We start from the raw sequence: 25,400 nt of genomic DNA, 5'->3' as shown, positions 1-25,400 counted from the left end.
CCATAAAAGTATAGGCCCAAAAGCAACGAAACACTTGCTTGTAAAACCAAAGTTATTCAAAAAATCAAAATCAAAATATACTTTATTCATGGCTTTTAAAAGCACTTTTGAATCGTCATTTAACAATTAAGTGAAGCTATAGCTATATTAAGCTATTCATTATAAAAACCATAGAATAAAAACATTGAGTAAATATTTGGAGGAATTTATAAATAAGGATTTTAGCAAGATGAAGTTATTATTATTTTTTGCTAAAAGGCAGAATGACAAATCGGTTACCAACTAAAAATCATCACTGCCCATAAAAATACGAATTAAGAAATAGTAACCATCTCTTTCGTATGCGCCATCAACAGTACTTACACTGGTTCACTCATCCTCAATGGAAACATAGCAATACAAAGTATGACAGTAGTAATACATATAAACATAACAGTAAATTCAGATTGAATATTTGAGTGTATAGTATTTTTTTTTATGGCATAAGTGGCAAACGAGCAGGAGGCTCACCTGATGGAAAGTGACTACCACCGCCCATGGACATCTGCAACACTTGCAAGGCTTGCAGGTGCGTTGCCGGCCTTTCAAAAAGGAGTACGCTCTTTTTCTTGAAGGTTCCCATGTCGTATCGGTTCGGAAAAACCGCCGGCGAAAGTAATGTTGCTAAACGGAATTTGGGTAGGCGACCTTTCTAACTACACTTGCATTTCTTAATAGTAGAAAACGTAGATGTTGTTATTCCAACTACTACAATTCACTAATAACATTTCTATTGTTATTAAAAATAAATAAATAGCGGAGTTTGCTACTGTATATTAATAAATTGTAATAAAGAAGTTTTTTCTGTAATACTAAGCAGATACTGCGCTTTTCATAAAATGTTGAAGTATATAATATTATCGTAAAAGAAGCTGCGCTTTGCAGTTTTACTCACTGGACTATTGAAGTGACAGGCGTGAATTCTGTTTTCTGTATTATATCATGAAACAAATAGTTTTAACTTTTGAATAACCAAAACTATTGTTTACGGTCTTGCGGGCTTACGGTCCGATATTAATTCTATATAATAAAATCAACGTTCACTATTATCTAATTATAATGTAATATACGTAACTTAATAAATGTTCATATGACCTTATGAAACTGAATTTATTAGTGATATGTAATAAGCGGTGATACCAATTTTTTTTTATGGTATAGGTGGCGGACGAGCATATGGGCCACCTGATGGTAAGTGGTTACCATCACCCATAGACAATGAAGCTGTAAGAAATATTAACTATTCCTTACATCGTCAATGTGCCATCAACCTTGGGAACTGAGATGTTATGTCCCTTGTGCCTGTAGTTACACTGACTCACTCACCCTTCAAACCGAACACAACAATACTGAGTACTGTTATTTGTCGGTAGAATAACTGATGAGTGGGTGGTACCTACCCAGATGGTCTTGCACAAAGCCCTACCACAAAGTAAAAATTGTTCGTATTTGATAAGAATAAATTATCAAAATCATGACCAGTACTGCATTTCCATTTATGTATATAGGTAGTATGCTTAGATTTATAAATGTATATGATATCCTACAAATTGATGTTTGACGCGGTGACTATTCTCAATGGATATTATTATCATCAGGCCATTCCTACGATGGACCTATGTTCCCAGTTTTCTATCTTTCACGACCCGGTTCTACCATCACTTTTAGGTCATTGATCCACTTGGCCTACGCCATAGAGTTAACGCAATACACTAATTTGCTCTCAATTCTGCCATTCTTATAGTTCGATGAGAAGATAATTCGAGAAAAAAAGAGATAAATCAAGTAGGTCTATACAATTTTTCAGATTACATGGAGCCAACATATAAAAGCGAGGCTGTAACTGAGGATTTTGTAACACAAAACTCAATAGATGTTCTTGAGCGCATGAAGCGTTTTAATCCGAAAGTTCATAATCAACACAACCCACTAAACTAACGAGACAGATATGCTTATATAATCAATTTCCGAAACGGATATAAAACATCTAGATACGTTTACACTCGTACACTATATCTATACGACAGCATTACCAGTAAAATAAAATAACGTAACTCTTACTCCGTGTCTAGCCGCTCCAGACAATTGTCGCCGCCTTGTCTGGAAGGACTCGGCTAGTCCCCGCTCTTAAAACAAATTGACATGCATACTCACCCTCCATTCAAATACGTGCTTACTTTAGTGTAAATTTATATGTACCTTTAATTATTTTACAGCATCAAATAAAAATAATTTTGTATAATATTAGACGCCTAGTATATTTGTAATTATTGCATTTAACTTTGGTAAAAAATATGTTTTTGCTTGATAAACAGTTGTGTGACATGTAAATTATATTAGTAGTCTTTGTATAATTTTTGTCCGTTGGTCTTTGAATTTTTCTCACACTAATGCGCCGCCATCGCGAATACCTGTTTAGCCTAAAGGTTGACTGGGGGAATGTCTAATAAGTGTTAAGTCAACCTTCTGTGCATACCATGTACCTTTTTACTTGTTTATAAATAATAAAAATCTCGTTTTGTCTGTATTATGTACTTATTAATATTAGTGAGAAGGTCTTATTACGTATTTTTAGCCTCTACTCTATATTGTTGTAAAAAAAGATAATTTTACTTAATTTTTCGACGCATTTTAGAGTTAAATTAAAATAAATATTAATAGAATGAATTAGTTCTGTTTGAAGGAAATTGATTGAACTAAGAATCTGGTTCGCTTAATCTAAATTCGTAATAAATAATAATGAGTTAAGTCTAAGAAGCATTTTATATGAATATTACTATACAATTTGTTATATTAAAAGTTAAAGCCTGTTTTTAAAAAGAGAATTATTTATGTCATAATTACTACGTAATTCTTAATGCAAGAAAGTGCTAAGAATTGTTGCTTACTTTATTTTTATATAATTGACCAGCCATATACAGTTGTAGAAGTATTTTTTTAAATAAAAATAGGGCTGTAGCTGATCATATAATATATTTAATCCATGGTAAATTATACTTGATATTTTGCCAAGACTTCCCTTGTTCGTAGTTTGGCTACTTGATGTTCACAAGAAATCTATACTTTTTATGACTATGTAGTTATTCGATAGTCGATTCGTAATTTAGAAGTTCGAATCAATTTCGCAAAAAATCATTGTTTTCTATCAACACTCTTTATAAAACACAAGATTTTGTTTATTATTTAGTTTTAAAATATTTAGTATTTTAATTTTACACAAGAAATAAAATTGTTATGTAAGAATGTTTATATATGTAAGCAGTAGATATATCTAAAGCTTCACTAGTTCTGCTTCACCCGGGAAGAAAGTTTAGGTACGTTATATAATTTTACCATTTATAAATTATATTTACTTTTAAGTAATTCATCGAAAAGTACTTGAATTCTTATTTTATTTTAATATGTCTAAATAAATTAAATGTCTTCATCCGTTTAACATACCTCTGCTAATGCAATTTGTAAGCTCTAAAATATTCACTTTTGAGGAAATCCTGTAAATTTGTTACATAAACATACTGCTAGCGACTAAAGACGGTCTACGCATGCGCTTTGCTTATCAGCAATTGCGGACACTCGCGGCGGCGGGCGGCGTTGCGACGGCTTCAGACCAATACGTACAGTACTTGTTATTTTCATTACTTATATTGAATAGGGATCATAATTCTCATTGTTGTTATTTTAATTTCATGATAGCATGTTTTTTTAAATACAATGAGACTTATGTATAATTACATACCTACATCATGGTATAATACAATTAGTAAAGGTTTAAGTTTTTAATCTGTCTCAAAATACTCAGAATTGTGATCAACTCTCTAGTTATCCCACTGAAGAATTTGTCTTAAATTATACATTATTAACATTAAAATGAGTAATGCAAGTAAACCAGTGTAATTAAGGGCACAAGAGGCGGAACAATTTCATCTCAAACTTGACAGCGCTTTAGCAATGTAATTTATTTACCGTCTTGAGAATCGTCTCAAAAGTATCTAACGCTGTAACAATTTATTATTATTTAATATACCTCTCATATATATTGACACAGTAAGAAATATTAGCCATCGCCTCATCGCCATCACTCGAAATCCTTGTGAACTAAGGTATTATGTTACTTGTGCCTGTAGTTACACCTGCTCACCCACCAAATGTCACTCACTCATTCGTATTCTAAGTATCAGTATAGTGTTTGTCATAACGTAACACCAATGAACCAAAACAAAGAAAATTTATATAAAATTGAAAATATAAACTATCTTATCAACGGCCGTAAATCCCGAAGGTTTTGTGTCATATTAGAATAGTATTCATATTTTTCTGACCTGAAAATTTGTTTTAGTGAAGCTCAATAAATAAATTTATGTAATAGTAGGTGTATAAATATTTTAAAGATTGACCTATATAATAAAGCATTTGTCACCTTTATTATTGCTTTCATATTCATGTTATGGCGTTAGTTTAGTTTTCCAGTGTGTTCACGTATTTGCTTTAATTAATTATTCGTTTACGGCAAAAGCGTAGAGGCCGTTGATAATATTCCTATTGGACAAATATGTCAATAACGCTAATAGCAAAATTCTACGTCCACCTATGCATCCATTGTGTTGTGAATAGGCAAATATTTTTACACCTCTGAGCTATTTGTGGAATCAGCCTGTGTGTAGATGACGTGTTTGTAATATTTGCGAATAAACTAAATATTTGGTCGCAATCGATCACTACGCTAGGCCTGTGAAGTGCTATTATAACACAGTACCGATTACATAATTACGCAAACAAAACTGAACTTACGAGAGCACTTTATAAATACATTGAAGTTAATAAAAACTGATGCTGAAGAAATTCCTACTTTAGTGGTATTCATTCTGATTGTTATAATGTACTTGCTAATATCAAGTAAAACCTGCAGATATATTTTTATGCAATAGGAAGGGGACTTTCCATGGCACCACCTGATAATGGTTACCATCATCCTCTTTATCCCAATTTTATTTGGGGTCGGCGCCGCATGTCTTTTCCTTCCATACTTCTCTGTCAGACGCCATCTCACAAGTAACATTATTTCTAACCATATCGTCTTTCACACAATCCATCCATTGTTCCCTTGGCCGTCCTCTACTCCATCCACATCCATGCACAACCACAATAAACATTGATACAGCAAGTAACATTAATCATTTCTCGTATCACAAATTTGCCTCCGATTTTAGGGACGGAGACTTTAATTCCCTTGTTTCTGTAGTTAAACTGAATCAGTCACTCTTAACACTGGAACACAAAGACACTTAACAGTTTGGCAGTAGGATTTCAGATGAGGTGGGGAAGCTCGGCCTACCACCGGTAGGTAAAGATACTGAATGTATACTTCAAATATAAACTAAAACTCATCCAAATCCAAAGTACATTTGCGCATCGATGGCACCATACACCGTCCATACATATCTTACATATATTGTGATTGATTAATACCGTTTACCGAGAAATATCATCGATATCTATATTAAATTCATTGTGGCGTCCTATGATTGAGCTGGGCGGAGATGGTCCCGTGGTTAGAACACGTGCATTTTAACCGATAATTGCGGGTTCAAAGTCAGGAGAGCACCACTGAATATTCATGTGCTAAATTTGTGTTTATATTTCATCTCGTGCTCGGTGGTGATGGAAAACATCGTGAGGAAATCTGCTAGTATCTAATTTCGTAGAAATTCTGCCACATGTGCATTCCACTAACCCGCATTGGAAGAGCGTGATGGAATATGTTCCAAACCTCCTCTCTCAAACTCTCCTCAAAGGTAGGGCTTTAGCTCAGCAGTAGAAAATTTACAGGCTCGTGCTGTTGTTGTTGTATGATGGAGAACATTAGTCATAAATTATTTTACAGTCAATCATTGTCCGTAAAAAGGTATTTATTTCTTGTCATAAGTTTGATTCGATTTCGAAACCAATTAATATACCATCATGTAACGTTTAAAACATATATACTCGTAAAATGAATGTTTGTTCGGATTCTATGCGTTCGCGTATCGATCACCCGATTGAGTTCAAACTTCTTACAGTTTTTGGCACGCGCCCGAAGGCTTCCAACAGAGCGTAATAAATGAAAGGCGAGTCGTATCGGGTAATTGCTTACCAAAAGTATAACCATTTTTAATTATCATGTAAAAGCCAATACTTTCGATTCACGTTTTATAAATCTAACGAGTTTAAATTATTTTTCAATTTTCAGCACATGTTTTAAATTTTATTTAAATGATTTACTTATTCAGTCTTAAGCCGTGCACTCACCACTTTCACATATCAATACGATTATTGAGATTTTAGAATGGAGTTAAAGTCATTATAGTTATAGTAATCTAATTGTGTCAATGGAGGTCGCTTTACTTAGGAACGACCGACCCGAATTAGGCTAGGGTTCAACGGCCCTGGTGTCAGTAGCAGTTACAAAATATGGATATTTTTTAATAAATGTTTTATGAATAATTTTGTTTAATATTTTAGTGAACTTAATATTTTAGAAAAAAAAGATCATTTTAAATACTTATATACTATATTTTATTTTCCAGATTCCTTTTTGTTTTGATATAACAATAATTACTATTACTATCATTAAATCATTCTATAATCTATTATTTATCGATATGTTTGTTTATTGTTTGTATTTCATATTTCATCGAACGGCCTAGTTTAAGCGAATTACTGTTACGCATGGCAAATGTACTCATTGATATATATATTTAATATTTGAAAATCTGGTCATTATACTGTTAAATATTACACTATAACTTTAGTTTATTTAAATTTAGAGCTTCTAGGTACAAAATAAATTAACATATGATCATATTCTCAGGAAAACGTTAAGTAGGGCTTTTAACTCCCAGTGACCTAGTTTTTCGTTACTACGCGATGTGTGTCGTAGTAAGCACGCTTGTGAGCGTTCTTTAATTTTTAATAAACACTAACTGTTCCTCTTTTTCATAACGATATTTTTTATACTATCTATTTTTGCACGTTAATTTAAGACGTCTATTTATTTCAAAAACTTACATTGAAGGGGTTTGTACCGTTTCAAGTGGATTTCAAAAAAGTACGGATAACATTTTGTGTATTTTTATAAATTTATACGTTGGTGTTAGCGAACTCGAATTAATTTATATACTTACATACTCGTAGTCGCCTACGGCTTCGGTCGCATTCTAGAGTTTTGGTTGTCATGTTAGGCAAAAAAGTGGCCTTGCTTGGAGTTTGCTTCATATTAAATTTCATCAAATTCAGTTTGGTCGTGAAAGCGGGACAGACAGACGGTTACAATCACATTTATAATATTAATATAGATAAACACCGACACCGTACATGCAAGTTTTTTCCGATTGTTGTTTTATGTAACACTCATTTTTTTTCCATAGCACAGCGGCGCTATGTGTATTACCATACAATCACTAGATAGTTTCATTGACGTCATGTCAAGTAATAGACTTCATATTCCTAACAAAGGCGGAAAATACCAGACTCGTCGCCGCCAACAGCGTAAAATGAAAACGATAATCAATGGAGTTTTAGAACTCGAGGCGACTTTTTTACCTGAATAAGTCGTTGATAGCGTATTAGTTTTTATAAAATAGATTTATCGGCTCTTATCGTAAGATAAATTTTTTTTATTTCAGTCATGATCTGAGCATCAATTTTAATATATCATAATTATCAAAGCGATTGTTCAGAATATCAGGATATCATGGGGATATCGTGTGGTACTTGATATAAGCGTTCATTATTATGCCACCTTATATCAGTTGAACTGGCATATTGGCAGCTTTATTGGCAAAATATAAAAGGTGGAAAGCTGAATACGTGCATTCTCCAACAACAGATAGATTCAATCGGTTCTTTAAAAGGTATTCGCGGTAAAAATTGTCACGGGAAAGCTTGAATATTACCAAAGCAAGTGTTCAAGCATAATGCAAAAGCATAGAGGTTAGCTAAAATTATTCTTAATTTTAATTAGTGTTTATGCTGTCTGTCCTCTATTCGTTGGTTGTTAAATAAGAAATGGTGGGAAGGATCAACTTTATTAAAAAATGAATAACTATTTACGGAATACTCCACGTCGTCTGGTCATAGGCTCATGCATATATTATATATAAACATTCTTATTTGAATCTTAAAATTTAATCATTACATACTTATATCATCCTCATATTCTTTTCACCCTCATCGGAAATTGACATAAATACAAGATTAGTTATTATAGTCCAGTAATATACAAAAAAAAGGCCGAGAAATGTAAATAGTGACTGGACTAATATCATCACGTCATAATCCCAATTCATCCCAATTTTACTTGGGGTCGGCGCAGCATTGCTTCTCCCATACTCTCTTTCTCACGTCATCTTACAAGTTACATCCATTCCTTCCTACTTTCATACAATCCATCCATCGTTTATTCGGTCGTCCACTCTATATCCAACCATATTATAAACAAGTATTGTTTTTAAAATGATATTCTGAAAATTCGATAAAATTAATAGTGCCTGTGTATAACATGTATATGTTTTCACATACATCACATTTTAATGAAAACTTTATTCACATATATAGTGACATCGCCATACATAATCGCTAGGTAACACAAACTATGTTATGTACTAAACTATTTAATTCGCGGTCTGTGACGAGAACTCTTCCAATGATCTCTATTTTATCAACACTCTCGATATTATTATTAGTGAAACAGGAATTTAATAATTAGTTTGTATTTTATTGGACAGGCTTTTTATTTTAAAAATCAATATGATCTGTTGTGATTCTCTAGTACAAATATGTTTCCTACAAAAATAAACTTTATTTCGTAAGATTAAAAATAGATTCAATAGTAATACCATATAAATCTATCTAACTTAATTTATGTAAACTGATGATATTATTACTGTATCTCGTTTGCATATACTTATCTCTTCCAATGTAATACAAGCCCTCTTATATCTTATACAGTGTACATAAACAATGTTAAAATCAATAAAATTTTAGCCCAACGCCTCATTAACCAATATGTTGACTGTGGCTTTCAGGCTAATATTGCAAACGCGGAAAATTGCAAACAAAGGCAGGAATAACACGATAGAATCGCAATTTAAAAACTATTTATGACATTTGTGTGTACATTACTCTCATAAGTTTTTCTTTATTGCAAGATCAAGAAATATAACTTGTTATTTATGACTATTATAATGATTTGATTATTTAAACAAATGATTGTATCTTTAATATTACGATTGCTTAATTTACTTCTGACGTTCTCTGTGTAATATTTATATATTTATCTAAAATCTATTACATCGGAGTATACTTGCATTGAAAAGTACATATTGTAAATGTTGTGAAATAAAAAGGTACGGAACCAAAAGTGTAATCAAACACAAAGGGAATTCGTCTAATATTTTGGATAAAATTCTGCCTCACGTTAATACACATTTTAAATCAAGTCGTTTTCTCTTAAAAACCTTTATTTTAAATGATTGGAATATAATACCAATCCAAAGAGTCGATTAAAATTAAACTTCCCACGGAAAAGAGTCTGAGGTTTAAATATAAATAAGAAATCTGTAGAGAACAAACCATTACCGAGTATGAATCACAAACGCACTTAGTAGTCGCTATTTTGAACCATTTTCATAAAGCTAACGATTGCTGTCAAATATTAAGTGAAACAGTGATGTCATACAAACAAAAGCGTATAATGCAGCCGCTAAATCGTCGGTAGAAGAACGATCACTCATGATTATTTTAATAGAAGTCGACGTTTAGCTGAGCGTTTCCAGTTTTCTAGGAACTGCCCGGTTTAAACGATACAATTTCCATTAGTTAATAGCAGGCACTGGGTATTATTTTATATTTAAACAAGTATTATAAACGTTTGTGAGTTCTTCGATTCTAACGAATGTGCTGGACTGTCGATGTCGAACAACTCCACTTATCAATAACTAGTTGTTTCCCGCGGCCTCGCTAGCGTTTTTGGGGGTTGATTGTCATATGTTAGGCAAAATAAGTCCTTCCTTGGACTTCAAGTTTGCTTTATACAAAATTTCATCAAATTCGCTTTATTGGTTTGGTCGTAAAAGAGTGACAGACAAACAGTTACTTTCACATTTATAATATTAGCATAGATTATACCGATAAGCGAGTATAGAGTAATATAAGCTTTACAAAAACATATGATGTACTTTAAAGTTAGATGTCGGCGGTGGGAAGTAATATAAGCACAAGCTATAAAATCTTAATTCCCGGTGTTGCTAACATGCACACAAATTAACTAACTAATGGAATGTTACTACTTAAAAAAAATCCAAACCAAATAAATAAGTATATTACGTTCAATAAATACTACTGTTGTTAACATTAATTCAGTTAAATCAAATAAAATGCACTTGTATTAACTGGCAGCCCGCCCGACTTTGCACTCGTACAATTATAATTTTATTTCGAGATACATTTCAAATATGGAACTGAAAACAGCTATTATAATACAATCAATATCGCGTCAAGTGCAGTCTCTGCCCGTACCCAGCCAACCTACACAGTTCTAATATTATATCTTGTTGCGTCCTATTCTTGCAATGTTTTCTGCATTCACATCATTGAATATTATCGTAATTACTCATTACAATTGCCTATTTAAATTAGCTATTTATATGGAGTTGCTTCAAACTATTATATCATTAATTTTGATAATAGTAACGTATTACAATAAATCAAATATTGGATTCGTCCTATTAAATATTATAACGATTTATTGTGACAAAATTAGGTTTACAGATGCTCAAATTTGAATAAAGTCTAGAGCACGTATTATATTGTATTACCTATTTCCAACTGAAAACAGCCAGGCACCTGGAACCACGTTGAATATTATAAATATATATTATATGTGTCTACAAATGCAGTAGGGATTATATAAAAATTAAGGTAAAGCATCCGCTTCTAAATTTCGAACGCTACAAGATTGATAATCATGATTTCCAAAAAGTCTTTCAGCTCAAAATCAAACAAAATGTTTGTCATTTTTTTCGTATTAAGGATACATTCGTATAGATGCTACCTGTACATATCTACCCAGTTGTAAGAGGGTCATAGTAAATTACTTAGTAGGCTTTACGGTGATTTTGAGGCATCGTAACGCAAAAAGCAGTGACGTAATGGCATAATTTATTCTAGCAAATTTATTCGTATCGATCTGAGCTTAAATCCCTATGAATTATGTTATGAAACATGTGAACATCATAAAAACGCTGCCAGCTCTCTTACCGCTAAACCGTTTAGGATTGTATAATATTTCTTATAATTTTGATATATGTTTGCTTTCTATTTCCTCGAGAGTTCATTGGTGAAATTGCGTAACCTGCTATACCGACTTCTTGCGTTGACGTAATTCAAAATAAAAAAGTCGCTATTTGTTTAGCTTAAAATAAGTGCTTGAATGCACCTGCATGCTACACGGTATTGCAGATATCCATGAACGGTGGTAATAACTTTCTATCAGCCGTTTACGAACTATACCATAATAAAGTGAGATATAATAGGAAGTTCTTTGAATTTGAATAGCTTTCTTACGTGTCCTTTACATCTAGCTCTGATACGAAACCTGATCTTGAACACTTGATTGCATAACATTTCGTACTAGTCGCAGCTGCAGCGTCTTCGACGTAATGAACAGATATGTCACCTTTTTTCACCATAAGACAGCTGTTTACAATTGAAACAATGCTGCAGTATATGTAAAAAAAATACTAGTCACTCGCCCTATCTAGGCAAGGTTGCAATGCTGGTACTAAATATACTACAGAATGTTTATTTACAAGATCACATTAGAAACTTCTAATATTCCTTACTATTATATTTCCTTCCTCTCGAATCACTCTATCTATTGAAAAAAACCGCCTCAAAATCATTTGCGTTATTTTAGAGAACTAAGCATACATAGGGACAGCGTTAAGCGACTTTATTTTATACTGTGTGATGATAATGTTTCTTTCACACACTACAAAATTTATTCTTTGCATTGCAATTATAATTCATTGCACTTTTGTCGATTAAATGAAAAGAAAATATATAAATAAGAAAAAAAGAGCTCAAATAAAGTAATTTCGTATTTGGTACAGGCGTAATACCCTTCGCCTCAGAAGTAACTATCAGCAACGTTTTCGATTTGTAGTTTTTACTCTGAGATAAACGATCCTTACAGACGTGTTAAGCCCTTGCCCTTGCCTTTCGTTTTGATTAACTTTTTTTGCATGTGCCTACGTTTTTGTGGACTCGAAATTACTGAAATTGAAATTACATCCAGAAAAAAAGGTTTTATAGAAAATGAAAACCCATATATTTGTTTTATTTTTCCACCAAATTTTTAAACATATCCCGCGAGCATTTTTTTACTCAAAAAAAAACTAGTTAATTCATCAAATTAAACATCACAAGTAATTGAAAATTTACAATTATATTCGGTTTTGCAAGGTCGACTCTGTTTCTTTAATCTACGTGACCGCTTTGTTAATTACTAATACACAATATTTGTATTCATAAAAACCTATTTAATAAAACGTAGGGTACATTTAGACGATGAATTACTGCTATTATTTGACAATTACTTTAGCCAGACTAAAACTATGTTATTTTCCTAATTATACCAATGGTCTGAATAAATAAAAGTAATGTTAATTTACCAATGTCGATTGTAGTAAAACAAGTTATTAAAAGTATTATAAAAATGAAAATTGAGAGCTGTTTTAATAGTATACGTTGTTAATTGCAGGCGCAATTGAAGTGGTACCGCAGATGTTGCGCGCGCGCCGAAGTAGAAGAGAGGAGCGCGCGCGGCCTGCACGCGACGCGGCCACCACCCGGCGCGCCCTCTAGACAAAACCCTGTATTTTTATACGGTACCTAATACACTTATTACATGCTTATGTCAACTACTTTCGAAGAGAATCAAATTGTATATGAGTTGGGGAACTCGTTTTTTTTTTTATAAAAATATTACATGGTACAAGATTGAAGTTAAATTGAAATGAAATTTATCATAGACAAGAATTAGTTTCAGGAAAATTACTTATTATCTAGTTAAGAATATTAGAATTTATAAATAAACGTATTAAAATATCTGTAAACACCAAATTTTTCGAAAAATCTAGATAAAGTACATTTTTATTTTCTAAATTATCTGAGCACAAAATGCTTTTGATTTGCTTCATTTCATCGTATATATTTAAATAATTGGTTGTTAATTATAGTTCGTTATGTACAGGCGCTTGTTTCAGGTCGGACATGAAAAATCTCGCTCATTTGCTGGCTGTCCCTATCAGCGAGTACGTGGTGACGTTCATCTCTCTAGTAGCCGCGGCCACACTGCTCACGAGGACGACAGGTCTGTTTCATGAACAATTTATTTTCTTTGTTTATATATATGCTGAGATAGACTGCCAATGTATCGAAAAAACTATGGCCAACGATTGGTCGAGCACACCGTACACGTATCTAGTAAAGTGCTAATCTAAGTATGCTAAGTAATCTTTGTGCAAGTCCGTCTGGGTAGGTACCACCCACTCATCAGTTATTCTACCGCCAAACAACAGTACTCAGTATTGTTCTGTTCCGGTATGAAGGGCGAGTGAGCCAGTGTAACTACAGGCACAAGGGACTTAGCATCTTAGTTCCCAAGGTTTGTGGCGCATTGACGATGTAAGGAATAGTTAATATTTCTTACAGCGTCATTGTCTATTGGTAATGGTGACCACTTGGCCACTATCAGGTGGCCCATATGCTCGTCCGTCAACCTACACAATAAAAAAGAAAAAAATAAAAAAACAAAAGTAGTATGACGTTTGTCCAGTGTCAAGCGCAGTTCACCAAAATATTTCAGTTGGCGCGTTTTCTTCTTTATACGCGACACTCTATCTAGTCTATAATCTAATAAACTAAAAATCGTAGACTGTAATCTAAGTTTATTTTATTAAATAAAACTTTTTAGATCGATTATATTTTTCTGTATCTTAATTTAGAGTAATAGTTAAAGTTTCCTATGTCATGAATATTTCCGTCCAGAAGATTTTTGTCGCTCTATGAATGCGAAGGAATATGCTGGGCACTTTCTTAGCTATTATATTTCCGGCCGGAGTAATCTAGTCTCATTTGTAGAGTGAGATAATTATCCGAATACGAACTGGAGTTCTATGTCTAATCATCAAAATGTATTTAAAGAGTCTTATTTCGTAATACCATGTTTCTTAATTACGAACCTATATGAAAGTAGTATATTGTGTAATAGGAATAGGACAAAATCTAATATAACTAAAAATACAATCAAAAAATCTTTTTGTCAATTATTAATTTTATATAGTTTATTTAGAAAAGTGACAATATATACTTAAAGGACAGCACTATATAACATAAGAAGTGAATTGGTCCTGTGAACGACTTCCCATCTGAACACTGTTATATGTCAATATAAAGAAAAGTGGGTAAACCGCGTTATGTCATAAAAATGAAAAAAAGCTATTTAACTAAAGTATTATAATTAATGTTACCTTTTTGCTGGTACAGGAGGGCGCTCCGCCAGGTGGTCGGCGGGAGAACGCGGGCGCAGAGTGTACTGCCGCACGCGCTTTCCCTACCACACACACCCGCCCATTCACTGTTAGCAGGTACAAAACATCTTCTTATAATAATTAGATATTTATCTATTATTGATTTCATACCTATTTCAATTATTTTATGATTCACGTTTAACATAGTAATGTAAAAGTAAAGTAACAGCCTGTAAATTTCCCACTGCTGGGCTAAGGCCTCCTCTCCAATTAACGAGAGATCTTGGAACATATTCCACCACGCTGTTCCAATGCGAGTTGGTGGAATGCACATGTGGCAGAATTTCGATGAAATTAGACACATGCAGGTTTCCTCACTATTTTTTCCTTCACCACTGAGCACGAGATGAATTATAAATACAAATTAAGCACATATATATAGTGGTGCTTGCCTGGGTTTGAACCCGAAATCATCGGTTAAGATGCACGCGTTCTAACCACTGGACCATCTCGGCTCATTTACGTTTAACATACTTATAGCTTATTTCAAATATTAATTTCAGTAGGCAGTTTACTCGGGGGGAGTTCGATAGACAATGTCCGAGGACTTGGACTCGATCAGCGAGGAAGAACAAAGCTTGTTCCGACCCTTCACCCGAGAGTCATTGGCCGTAATCGAGGCCCGCATAGCTGAAGAGCATGCCAAGCAAAAAGAACTCGAGAAAAAACGAGCGGAAGGCGAGGTGAGTCACATGCCTAACACCATAGCCACTATGGGCTCTTTGCCACAAAAGTGTTTACTGCTGGCCCAACAATCACAGTGCAATCGACGGTCTAAAACAAACTTTAGGTTAATTCAACTCAAATAAAACAAGCGAATAAGTAAAATAAATAATAACACAGCAAATTATAAAACAAATGCTTAAACAATAAACTTATTAAAGAAGAGCATTCTATTAAATAATCGCTCTGACAGATAATTTTTATTTAAACCATTCCAGACCGATTTGGGGCGGACGAAAAAGAAAAAAGAAGTAAGATTGCTTGCTTGCCCCTTTTACCTTTTTAAGGCTCGTTTTTAGAAAGATTATTTAGCAAGTTATCGCTGGTTCAAAATTGATTTTGTTACGAATATCACAAACTCCGACAAACATTGGCATGACAGCAGTCAAAGTGCGATAACTTGCATTGCATTCTAATTTATTACTAATCGCATTTTTGAACACATCGCTTTGTCAATAACTATTAAATGTATCAAAATAACCCGAAGCTTAGCTGTTTGAATCATTTAGCAAATTCTTAATGATAAATGTTCAGTAGTTAACGAAAAGAAAGCTTATCATATTTATTTGCATTTACAATTGATAAAGGTATATTCCTAAAAATTGATATGGAGTTACCGAAATTAAATGCAGAATAGTCAAAGCCTCTTATCATGAATAAGCGAAATACCCCCAATATAAATCGTTAAATGACCCTCCAATGACCCTTGGTTAGATATAAATCTAGATGACCTTGAATTTGTTAAAAATGAGCCTAGTGTTACTGTCTATGACCTTACACCAAGTACATACACGTCACTTGCTCCCAAACTACGAACCTCTTTTTGCCGTAACAAAAACAATCAATCCTAATACTAACGATAGTGTAATTAGTCCTAATGAATAGCAAATGAACTACACTAGCACATAACATATTACCATTATCATGCATTGCACACGATTGGCTCATGTCTGCAAAATCATCGGCTGCTGTCATTTAGGTCTAGCATGGTGTTATCACCTAGCTAGTTTAGCGCAAATATACGAACGATCCCCTATTTTGATACCTATATCTACCCGTCCTAAATACATATATTTAAATGTTTCTAACGAGCTCATTACAAAATATTATTCAATTTTCTTTAACTAAACAATTTTTTGTTTCAATCAAGTTCTGAATATCTGTTTGGTTCTTACGTACAATAAAAGTAAGTTTTGCATTGATACTTTCCAAAATAAAGTCCAAATAATATAAGTTACATGGTAGTGATTAAAATTAGAACTGATAATTTTGATTCAATGTATTAATCTCATATCAGTAAATTTTAGTGATAAAACGGTAACATGATAGGGGCAATCGTTCAGCAATCGCTTCTAGTTCTGCCAAAATCGCATCATGGTTACACGGACAGCAGCAGCACAGGAAGCAATAAGCTTTGAACGCTCACGAGCCATGCTCTACTACCGTAATAATACTAGTTGCTTTAATAACCAGTGTTATTCTCCTAGTCTTGCCAAAGATGTGTCGAATAGCGGAGTAACTGTGAGAATAACACAACCTAGAATTAACAGTATTGTTACACGATGCCTTGATTTAGTAGTGTAATGTGATTATAATATTGATATTGCCATTAAAATAACACAATAATTGTAACAATGTACAAATAATTTTAATTTGTTAAAAATTAACACACTAAACCACACTGAGCCAATTACAGAGTAAGTATAATGGTAATTACTGCAAGTAAGTATCACATACATACTACGAATCAAATAATGAAGCCATACAATTGAAATTTCATTAATTTATTAGATATGCAAATAATAACAAGAGTATACGTACATATACTATCAGTGTGATCTAGGTTTTTGCGTCGAAAGTTCCAAGCGAAGGATCCTTAGTGATACACTTTGTGTGATGTAGGTGCGGTACGACGATGAGGATGAAGATGAAGGTCCCCAACCAGACGCGACCTTGGAGCAGGGCCTGCCGCTGCCGGTGCGGATGCAAGGCTCCTTCCCTCTCGAACTCGCCTCCACACCACTCGAGGACATCGATCCTTTCTACCACAACCAAACAGTAAGAACATTTTTTAATTAAATCTCGTTAGCCATAAGGTGAAACTAATTTGTTTTTGTGTAATTACTACATGAAGATTTCATCTTTAAATCTCATTTTATTATTGTTTCAGACATTCGTAGTTATAAGCAAGGGTAAAGATATCTTCAGATTTTCGGCGACTAATGCCTTGTGGATACTGGATCCATTCAATCCAATAAGAAGAGTGGCCATATATATATTAGTGCATCCTTTATTCTCTCTGTCCATTATTGTCACAATCCTTGGGAATTGTATACTCATGATAATGCCTACCACACCAACTGTCGAAAGTACTGAGTAAGTACCAACATCTTTATAATTGAATTAATTGCTAACGTTTCTAAACGATTACATATATATATAAAATTATAAATTTATATACCATCTAATCATTAGTAGAATGCACGTTAGTTTCAAAATTATTAGACTTCAGTTAGTTTTCGAATTGTCTAAATGCCCTATAATTTAGATAATCGGAAGTAAAATTTTATATCTATTAATTATTAGATTATTACGTGCCTAGTTTATTATATTTGAGATAATAAATTTTCGTCTGAAATGTATGAGAATATCTTTGAAAATAGAATTAGTGTTATCAATGCAGTTTACTCATAGTTAGAAAGAATATTGTTGCAAAATAACTTAGTTTATCCGATTTTCTCGATATCTTAATAATGAATCACACAAAAACTTTTCTAACGGAAATAGCAACTCCTTAATTGTTTAAGTAATGAATAACTTCTTCATTATGCATTATTTAATTTAATTGCCGACTTCGGTGTGATATGAGAGACTTTAACGACCCTTACAGCGACCGTAGCACAATATTACACATCATTTACCACGACACAACGATGCAGCGTCCTTTAATTAGATACCCATCTCTTCTTAAGATTTTCTATTTCGACACTTACTTACTAATACCATAAAATTGTAAATACATAGGTATGTATTTCAATTTCATTTAGTAATAGGTGTATTTAGTAATTCGTATTGTTACCGCCACCTTACCCTTCATGACTTCAAGTTAGATGTTTTATTTGATTTCGAAGACCTAGAATTGTTTTATTGTGACAATTTTGTCTACTTTTTGAGCGGCGTTCCACAATGGAGGTGAATTTTTACAGAGTTTTCTTTACCGGCATCTACACCTTTGAATCGGCGGTGAAAGTAATGGCCAGGGGTTTCATACTACAGCCATTCACATACCTTAGAGATGCATGGAATTGGCTTGACTTCGTAGTTATAGCTTTAGCGTGAGTAGTAGACAATTTTAATATATTTATGTAGCAAAATGTTAAAAATGTTCAATTGTAGATTTTCGTTCTGATATACTTAAATATTTCTTTAATAGTTATTATATAGAAGAATATATATATAAATTAGATATTCGTATGTTAAAATAATTCTTTACTACAACGATATACGGGTAGTGAGGCAGGGGAACTCTATAAGAATTCCATTGTTCGAAGAGTCGTGATATAAACTAGTTAAATTGTGTAGTTAGATATTATTAATCTAGATGTTGTGGTTGTGGGTGTGTGTTGCAGTTATGTGACGATGGGCATAGATCTCGGCAACTTGGCCGCTCTAAGAACGTTCAGAGTTCTCCGAGCTTTGAAGACTGTGGCCATCGTACCGGGTAAATTCATATTTGTATAACTTTATCTTTAGGAAGTTTAAATTTTGAAACAGCAGTTTTATCGATGTCTAGAATAACAAAGTAGGCAGTAACGAAAAGCTTTTAACAGTAGATGTATGAGTAATGAATCATAAATAGTAAAAAATAAGAATGGTTTAAAATGAAATGAAAAGACAAATGTGAGTAAGTACAACGGTTTGTTTTATTAGCAAATTAAAGATGAAATGCAGCACCGAGTGATACCATATAAGTAGACGTTCCAAGTTAGACTGTGTTTGAGCAATGATAAAACAAATACGATCCACAGGCTTGAAGACTATTGTCGGTGCGGTGATAGAGTCGGTGAAAAATCTTCGAGATGTGATTATATTGACGATGTTTTCACTATCTGTGTTCGCACTTATGGGTCTGCAAATCTATATGGGGGTTTTGACACAGAAATGTATTAAAGTCTTTCCGGAAGACGGTAGTTGGGGTAACCTCACTGACGAGAACTGGGAAAGATTTTGTCAAAATGAAAGTAAGTCTGGTCTAGTATCAAAATGGTTTTCATTGAAATAAGGAGAATATGTAACTATAAATTTTGTTTTTAGCAAACTGGTACGGTGAAGACGGAGATTATCCCCTTTGTGGAAATTCATCAGGAGCAGGGTAAGTAATTTACTTACGTATAACTTACATACGTTTGTTTAATTTTGAGATATAGTTATAAAGTTCTGTTATTAAGGCGAATTTTTCACTTTATAGACAGTGTGAACCAGGCTACATATGTTTACAAGGCTATGGACCAAACCCTAACTACGGATACACGAGTTTCGATACTTTTGGTTGGGCTTTCCTATCAGCATTTCGACTCATGACACAGGACTATTGGGAAAATCTATATCAACTGGTAATGGCCTAACATAATTTATTAAAACGTATAATATTAAAGTAGTTCCTTTTTCAAATATAGATTTATTGTTTTTTTTTTAATTGTGTTACAGGTGCTAAGGTCTGCTGGTTCATGGCACGTCTTGTTCTTCGTTGTGATCATTTTCTTGGGCTCATTCTATCTCGTCAACTTGATTTTGGCCATCGTCGCCATGTCATATGACGAGTTACAAAAGAAAGCTGAAGAAGAGGAACAAGCCGAAGAAGAAGCCCTTAGGGTATGTTCTTGTAGTTATAATTAACTCAAAATTATATACAATGCTTTTTTGGTAAATATTTATTAAAAATATTTTCCATATTACAATTAAAGGAAGCGAAGCAAAAAGCGGCAGCCAGAGCGGATAAGCAGGAAGCCAGGGAAGCCCACGCCCGCGAGCAGGCTGCTGCGGCAGAGGCGGCCGCTTACGCCGAGGCACATCCCGCTAAATCTCCCAGCGACTCCTCCTGTCAGAGCTACGAGCTGTTCGTGAACCAGGAGCGCGGCAACCAGGACGACAATACGCGCGAGCGCATGTCCCTCCGTAGCGACCCCTTCCAGGACTCGGTGAGCACTCAGCCCACGCACAAGCCCACCGCCAACGAATCGCACCACGAACCGGCACGCCGACAGAGGAAGGTCAGCATGGTGAGTATGCGCGCCTTTCACGCCTCCATCACGCTGCCAATGGTTTATCGATATTTAAAATTATTATGAGTATTTCATAATTGATAATGCGTTTAAAAAATCAAATAAATTATCTCATTTCTTCAACATTGATCTTGAATAATTAACATACCATATTATTTCTTACCAAAAATGTAATATTAAAAAAAAGAGTAAGCACGAAAAATAAGTGAATTATCTAAAGTAAGAGTGAAGAAATTAATCATCTCGTTACAATTTATTTAAATTGGTTGCAAAGATTGTAATATTCATTTAATAGAACTGTTGGCAGCGGAACACATTCTTTTCAACTTGATTTTATTCTGCGTTCACGCTGCTTCTACGCAAAAGCAAAGTTAACTTCGATTTTAAATAAATATTAATACACGATTTAAGCATTCATCTCTCATCCTCACTTTTAAAACACTCGACGTCACACGATAAAAATTTCAAGTTGAAAAGAACAATCAAAATTATTTATTGATGTAAGCTTTGATCTAATTATTTATTCTCCCTTCAAATTTGCTGCTGACGTCAAAATTCAGATTTTCCTTCACTATAGAAAATAAAACCATGTAAATAAATAAAAATACATATTCTAATGGCATAAATTCTCTTTATAATGAGAGGTGTGTAAATCTGAATATTTGAGTCGGACTGAATTTTATTTAACTTTGTTTTATTATTTTCAAACATCAATTCTGTGGATTTATTTGGATATTGGTTTCGAGGCATGCTATTAGTTGAACCTACCATCTCTTCAATCACTTTCATCCGTTATTATTCTCATACTATTGCCTGCAGCTGAACTTATCTTTATTTCAAATCGCATTACTAAAACAACTGTATTTGCAAATAACGGTTATTTTAATGATTTATTTGATTAGAATCATTTAGTGTCTACTAATTTATGTTTATTTACGGTAAAGTAATGGAAAATACAGCCAATTCACTATGGGGTATTCATTATGTGAGCATGATTTAGAACGAAAATTGACAATTTAGCTTATAGATTGAATTTAGTGCACTTTAGTTAAAGTTTTGTTTTCGAGTATCTCAATCTCCAATATTATTTTTTCAAGTAGATAATATAAAGCGAATCAATGACCAATTAAATTAGGGCTCAGAGATTAAAGGACTGTGTGAGTCAGTCAATCAGTAAATAAGGTTATCGGAATAAATACTATTGGAGAGAAGGAGTCTATTGTCATGTTAGATTGTTTCTTTCGTAATGTGAATGTACGAACGGGCCGAGCTGAGACTGAACATGTCACCGGTGGAGAGGTAGGTTCGGTCAACATAACTAACTTAACATTACTAGTAACTTGTAAGAACATTAAGACAGTTTAGTATTCCTCAATTTCGATGAGTGATATGCGGAGGCTATGCAATTTGGTCATAAAAGAACAGTCCTCATGACTATAGATGTAGAAGTTAAAATATAGCTATGGTAGGATTTAGTCATATGCAAAGATGCATGAAATTTAACCCCACATTACTTCATGTGTTTATAAACAAAGTTACTTGACTAACCGTTGCTTTTATCATTGCCAATGCTTGTCTTTGGTTCTTTGTTTATGTGTCTTTACAATAAGTGTATTGTAGTTTATATCAGCTATCACAACAATAAAACTAATTGATAACCTTCAAGCTACAAAACCTTATTGTAAATTAACTTCATTTTAAATTTGTTTCTTTCTACTTTTATTTAGTTAGAATTTTGGCTAGTCCTGTTTTGATTCATTTTAGTCACACATTGGTTTCACGTCTCGTATCACTTTCTTGCAACTTCCTTATTCCAAATTATTCTTGATAAAATCCTTTATCCTCTTGATTAAATGTCTAATTATAATCGTATTGTTGCTATCTCGATAATTACAAATTCACTTTTTCTGTGTATTAAAGGTTCCCCACCCCGAACGCATAAATAAATACGGACAGTTGTCATATGGGCCACTGCGCGAAGGCTCGCAGGTTTGTCCTTGTAGCCACATTGGTGTTTGTGTTCCCCTTCCTTTTCCTTTACTTTAGCTAATTTTATTTTCTTTCTCTTCCTCTTATATAAAACAAATTATTACGTTTCCTGTAATAACTATTTACATTTCACATTGCAACAATTCATGAGATCATTTAAAAGTATTCTTTATTAGTTTCACATTTCGAATCAGAATAAAATTACTTTCAACGTCATGCATTGCTGCAATTGATTCGGAAGCACTATTATTTCTCTGATCTTCATTATATTTCTTCCTTATTAGTCATTTTCTTGACAGTGCGTTTTGTTTAAAATTTGTTTATCGGCACATGAAAGTAAATATTAAGTCATAGTAATGTAAAAGAAAAAGAATGACTCATAATCGTACGTACACAAGTACTTCAGAAAAGCCTTAACCAATGAAGCCTCTGCGAACGACTCCCAATCAGTACTAGTTCATCTGCATTTTCCATACTCGATCCGAATTGAGGAACGTTGTATTTGAAACATTATTAAAAAAAAACTTTAGTATTTCTCGAATCCAAATAAAACAATAATAAAAGTAAATGAAACAGTGACGTAATAAATATGATTGACTTGTGTTGAGTTCTAAGAACTTTTTTAAAATTTAATATGACTTTAGGCTTCATTGTCGCTCCCTGGATCACCGTTCAATTTACGCCGAGGATCTCGTGGGTCGCATCAAATGGCTCTTAGACCGAACGGAAGAAATCGCTATCCACCCGGAGCTGATCGAAAACCACTGGTTCTTTCAACATACTTGGACGCACAGGAACATCTGCCGTACGCTGACGATTCAAACGCTGTCACGCCAATGTCTGAAGAAAATGGTGCTATAATTATACCTGTCTACTACGCCAATTTAGGTAATTTTATTACTAGATTTATTTTTTTGTCTAATTTGTTTTTATGGTTTAGACAGAATACAATAGAGGGATTTCGTCATAATCTGAAGGTACTATGTGAGGGTACCACTCGTCAATCACAAATCAAGTTCGTAATTACTTAACTCACATGTAATAGGAGATAATCCACGAGCAAATTCCAAAAAGCACGCGACATACATTTTTAACAGTCTGTCGAACATAATTAATTTTAAGCGAAATAAGGAGATACTTAATTCGATTCAAAATATTAAGCAAATTTTTCCAAAAATTGGCAAAACTTAAACAATTCTCGACACCATAAAATTTCTATAATTTCTTTATCATTATTATAGGTTCGAGGCATTCTTCTTACACGTCGCATCAATCTCGATTATCGTACACTTCACATGGTGACCTACTAGGTGGAAAAGCGCAAACGAAAGAAGCAAGGCTAAGAGGCCGATCGGCGTCCAGAAACCATAGCGTAACATCACAACCGCATGCCTACCCACTGCCAAGACAAGATTCGTCGCTCGCATCTAGACCGCTTAGAGAATATGTAAGTAACTTTATTACAAATTAAAATATTGATAAAGACCCATATTAATCAATGTAAAAAAGTCATATGAATTGAAAAATGGTCAATGGTATTTTTCAGGAAATAAGCACAACGGAATGTACAGACGAGGCTGGCAAAGTGTTAAAACAGTCTAACGACAACCCTTTTATAGAGTCATCTCAGCAGCCCAACGTTGTAGATATGAGAGGTAAGAAATTTCAATTCAAAATACACACGCATTTCTATTAAAGCAATGGATATTATAGTGTTAATAAACCGTAAAAGGTATAAGTGCAAGAAGGTTAAACTCAATCTAAATAAAAGAAAGATATACCAAAGTCACAGACAAAATTATATAAAAAAATATTGTACTAAACTCTAATAAAATGTATTTATGATATCTTATATAATTTCAGATGTAATGGTACTAAATGAAATTATTGAACAAGCTGGCAGACAAAGTAGAGCTAGTGAACAAAACGGTAAGATTTATAAAAACAAAATTAAATTCGTAAATGTTCTAGTGTTACGTGAAACTACTTCAAACCGTCGCATATAGTTTCATATTTATGTAGATATTACCTTAAATGTGTTTTATTTTTCCTTAAAAATTACGCTTGAGTTTAAAATAGTTTAAATTTAATACAATAAAATGTGTCAATAACTAAATATATATTCATAATCACGTTTACACCGTTTACGTTATATGTTATATTTTATACATGAATATCCGCATATACACCACACAACAGAACAAAACACAAAGGTATTTGCTCATTATGCAGCAAAAAGCATAATTGGCAAAATGAACCATTTGTGGGTGTCATTTATTAACCTTCAAAAACATGTAAAGCCACTGGAAGCACAGTTTTCAAATTTATGAAAAGCACGCACCAAAAACTAAAAAACGTTTCACATTTTTATAACCAACCCTTACACAAAATCAGATATATAATAAAAACTAAATTACTTTTTTTTTTAATTCTACACAAAGCTTTGCTACGCTTTCGTTTTATTTTATAAATAGTTAAAATTGATTACTACAAATGTAGACAATGACATTCAATCTTCTTTTAAATGGTATCAGTTATTTCACATCTGAACTTAATTTACTAGAGACTGAATTTAAGAATTATAATTACGATTCATAATCTTATATCGAAGTGCTTGTCAGTTCCCTCACCATAGGTATGGTACTAACTGATTTTAATTACGAGAGTTTTCAAGGGACACTGACCAAATAGGCACGAGAATATGCAAACTCAGATTTACTTTTTATTTCCTTACATT

At 33.3% G+C, this 25,400-nt stretch overlaps 1 protein-coding gene across 1 annotated transcript in view; it reads left to right on the top strand.

Moving 5' to 3' along the window:
* LOC124534550 (sodium channel protein para) overlaps positions 1-25,400 on the top strand; it is a 68,004-nt gene that overhangs the window by 27,959 nt on the left and 14,645 nt on the right. Inside the window, 19 exon segments of the mRNA XM_047110447.1 lie at positions 12,839-12,965; positions 13,344-13,450; positions 14,626-14,726; positions 15,173-15,352; positions 15,611-15,643; positions 17,295-17,450; positions 17,563-17,768; positions 18,599-18,727; positions 19,022-19,113; positions 19,421-19,633; positions 19,707-19,764; positions 19,861-20,005; positions 20,100-20,264; positions 20,357-20,671; positions 22,595-22,663; positions 23,308-23,551; positions 23,905-24,110; positions 24,210-24,318; positions 24,527-24,592. Of these exon segments, the coding sequence (XP_046966403.1) occupies positions 15,206-15,352; positions 15,611-15,643; positions 17,295-17,450; positions 17,563-17,768; positions 18,599-18,727; positions 19,022-19,113; positions 19,421-19,633; positions 19,707-19,764; positions 19,861-20,005; positions 20,100-20,264; positions 20,357-20,671; positions 22,595-22,663; positions 23,308-23,551; positions 23,905-24,110; positions 24,210-24,318; positions 24,527-24,592 (2,353 nt within the window). The 5' untranslated portion in view covers positions 12,839-12,965; positions 13,344-13,450; positions 14,626-14,726; positions 15,173-15,205.

The sequence above is a fragment of the Vanessa cardui genome, chromosome 13, assembly GCF_905220365.1.
Source record: "Vanessa cardui chromosome 13, ilVanCard2.1, whole genome shotgun sequence".
Lineage (NCBI taxonomy): Eukaryota > Metazoa > Arthropoda > Insecta > Lepidoptera > Nymphalidae > Vanessa > Vanessa cardui.
This window is presented reverse-complemented; position numbering and strand designations above follow the sequence as displayed.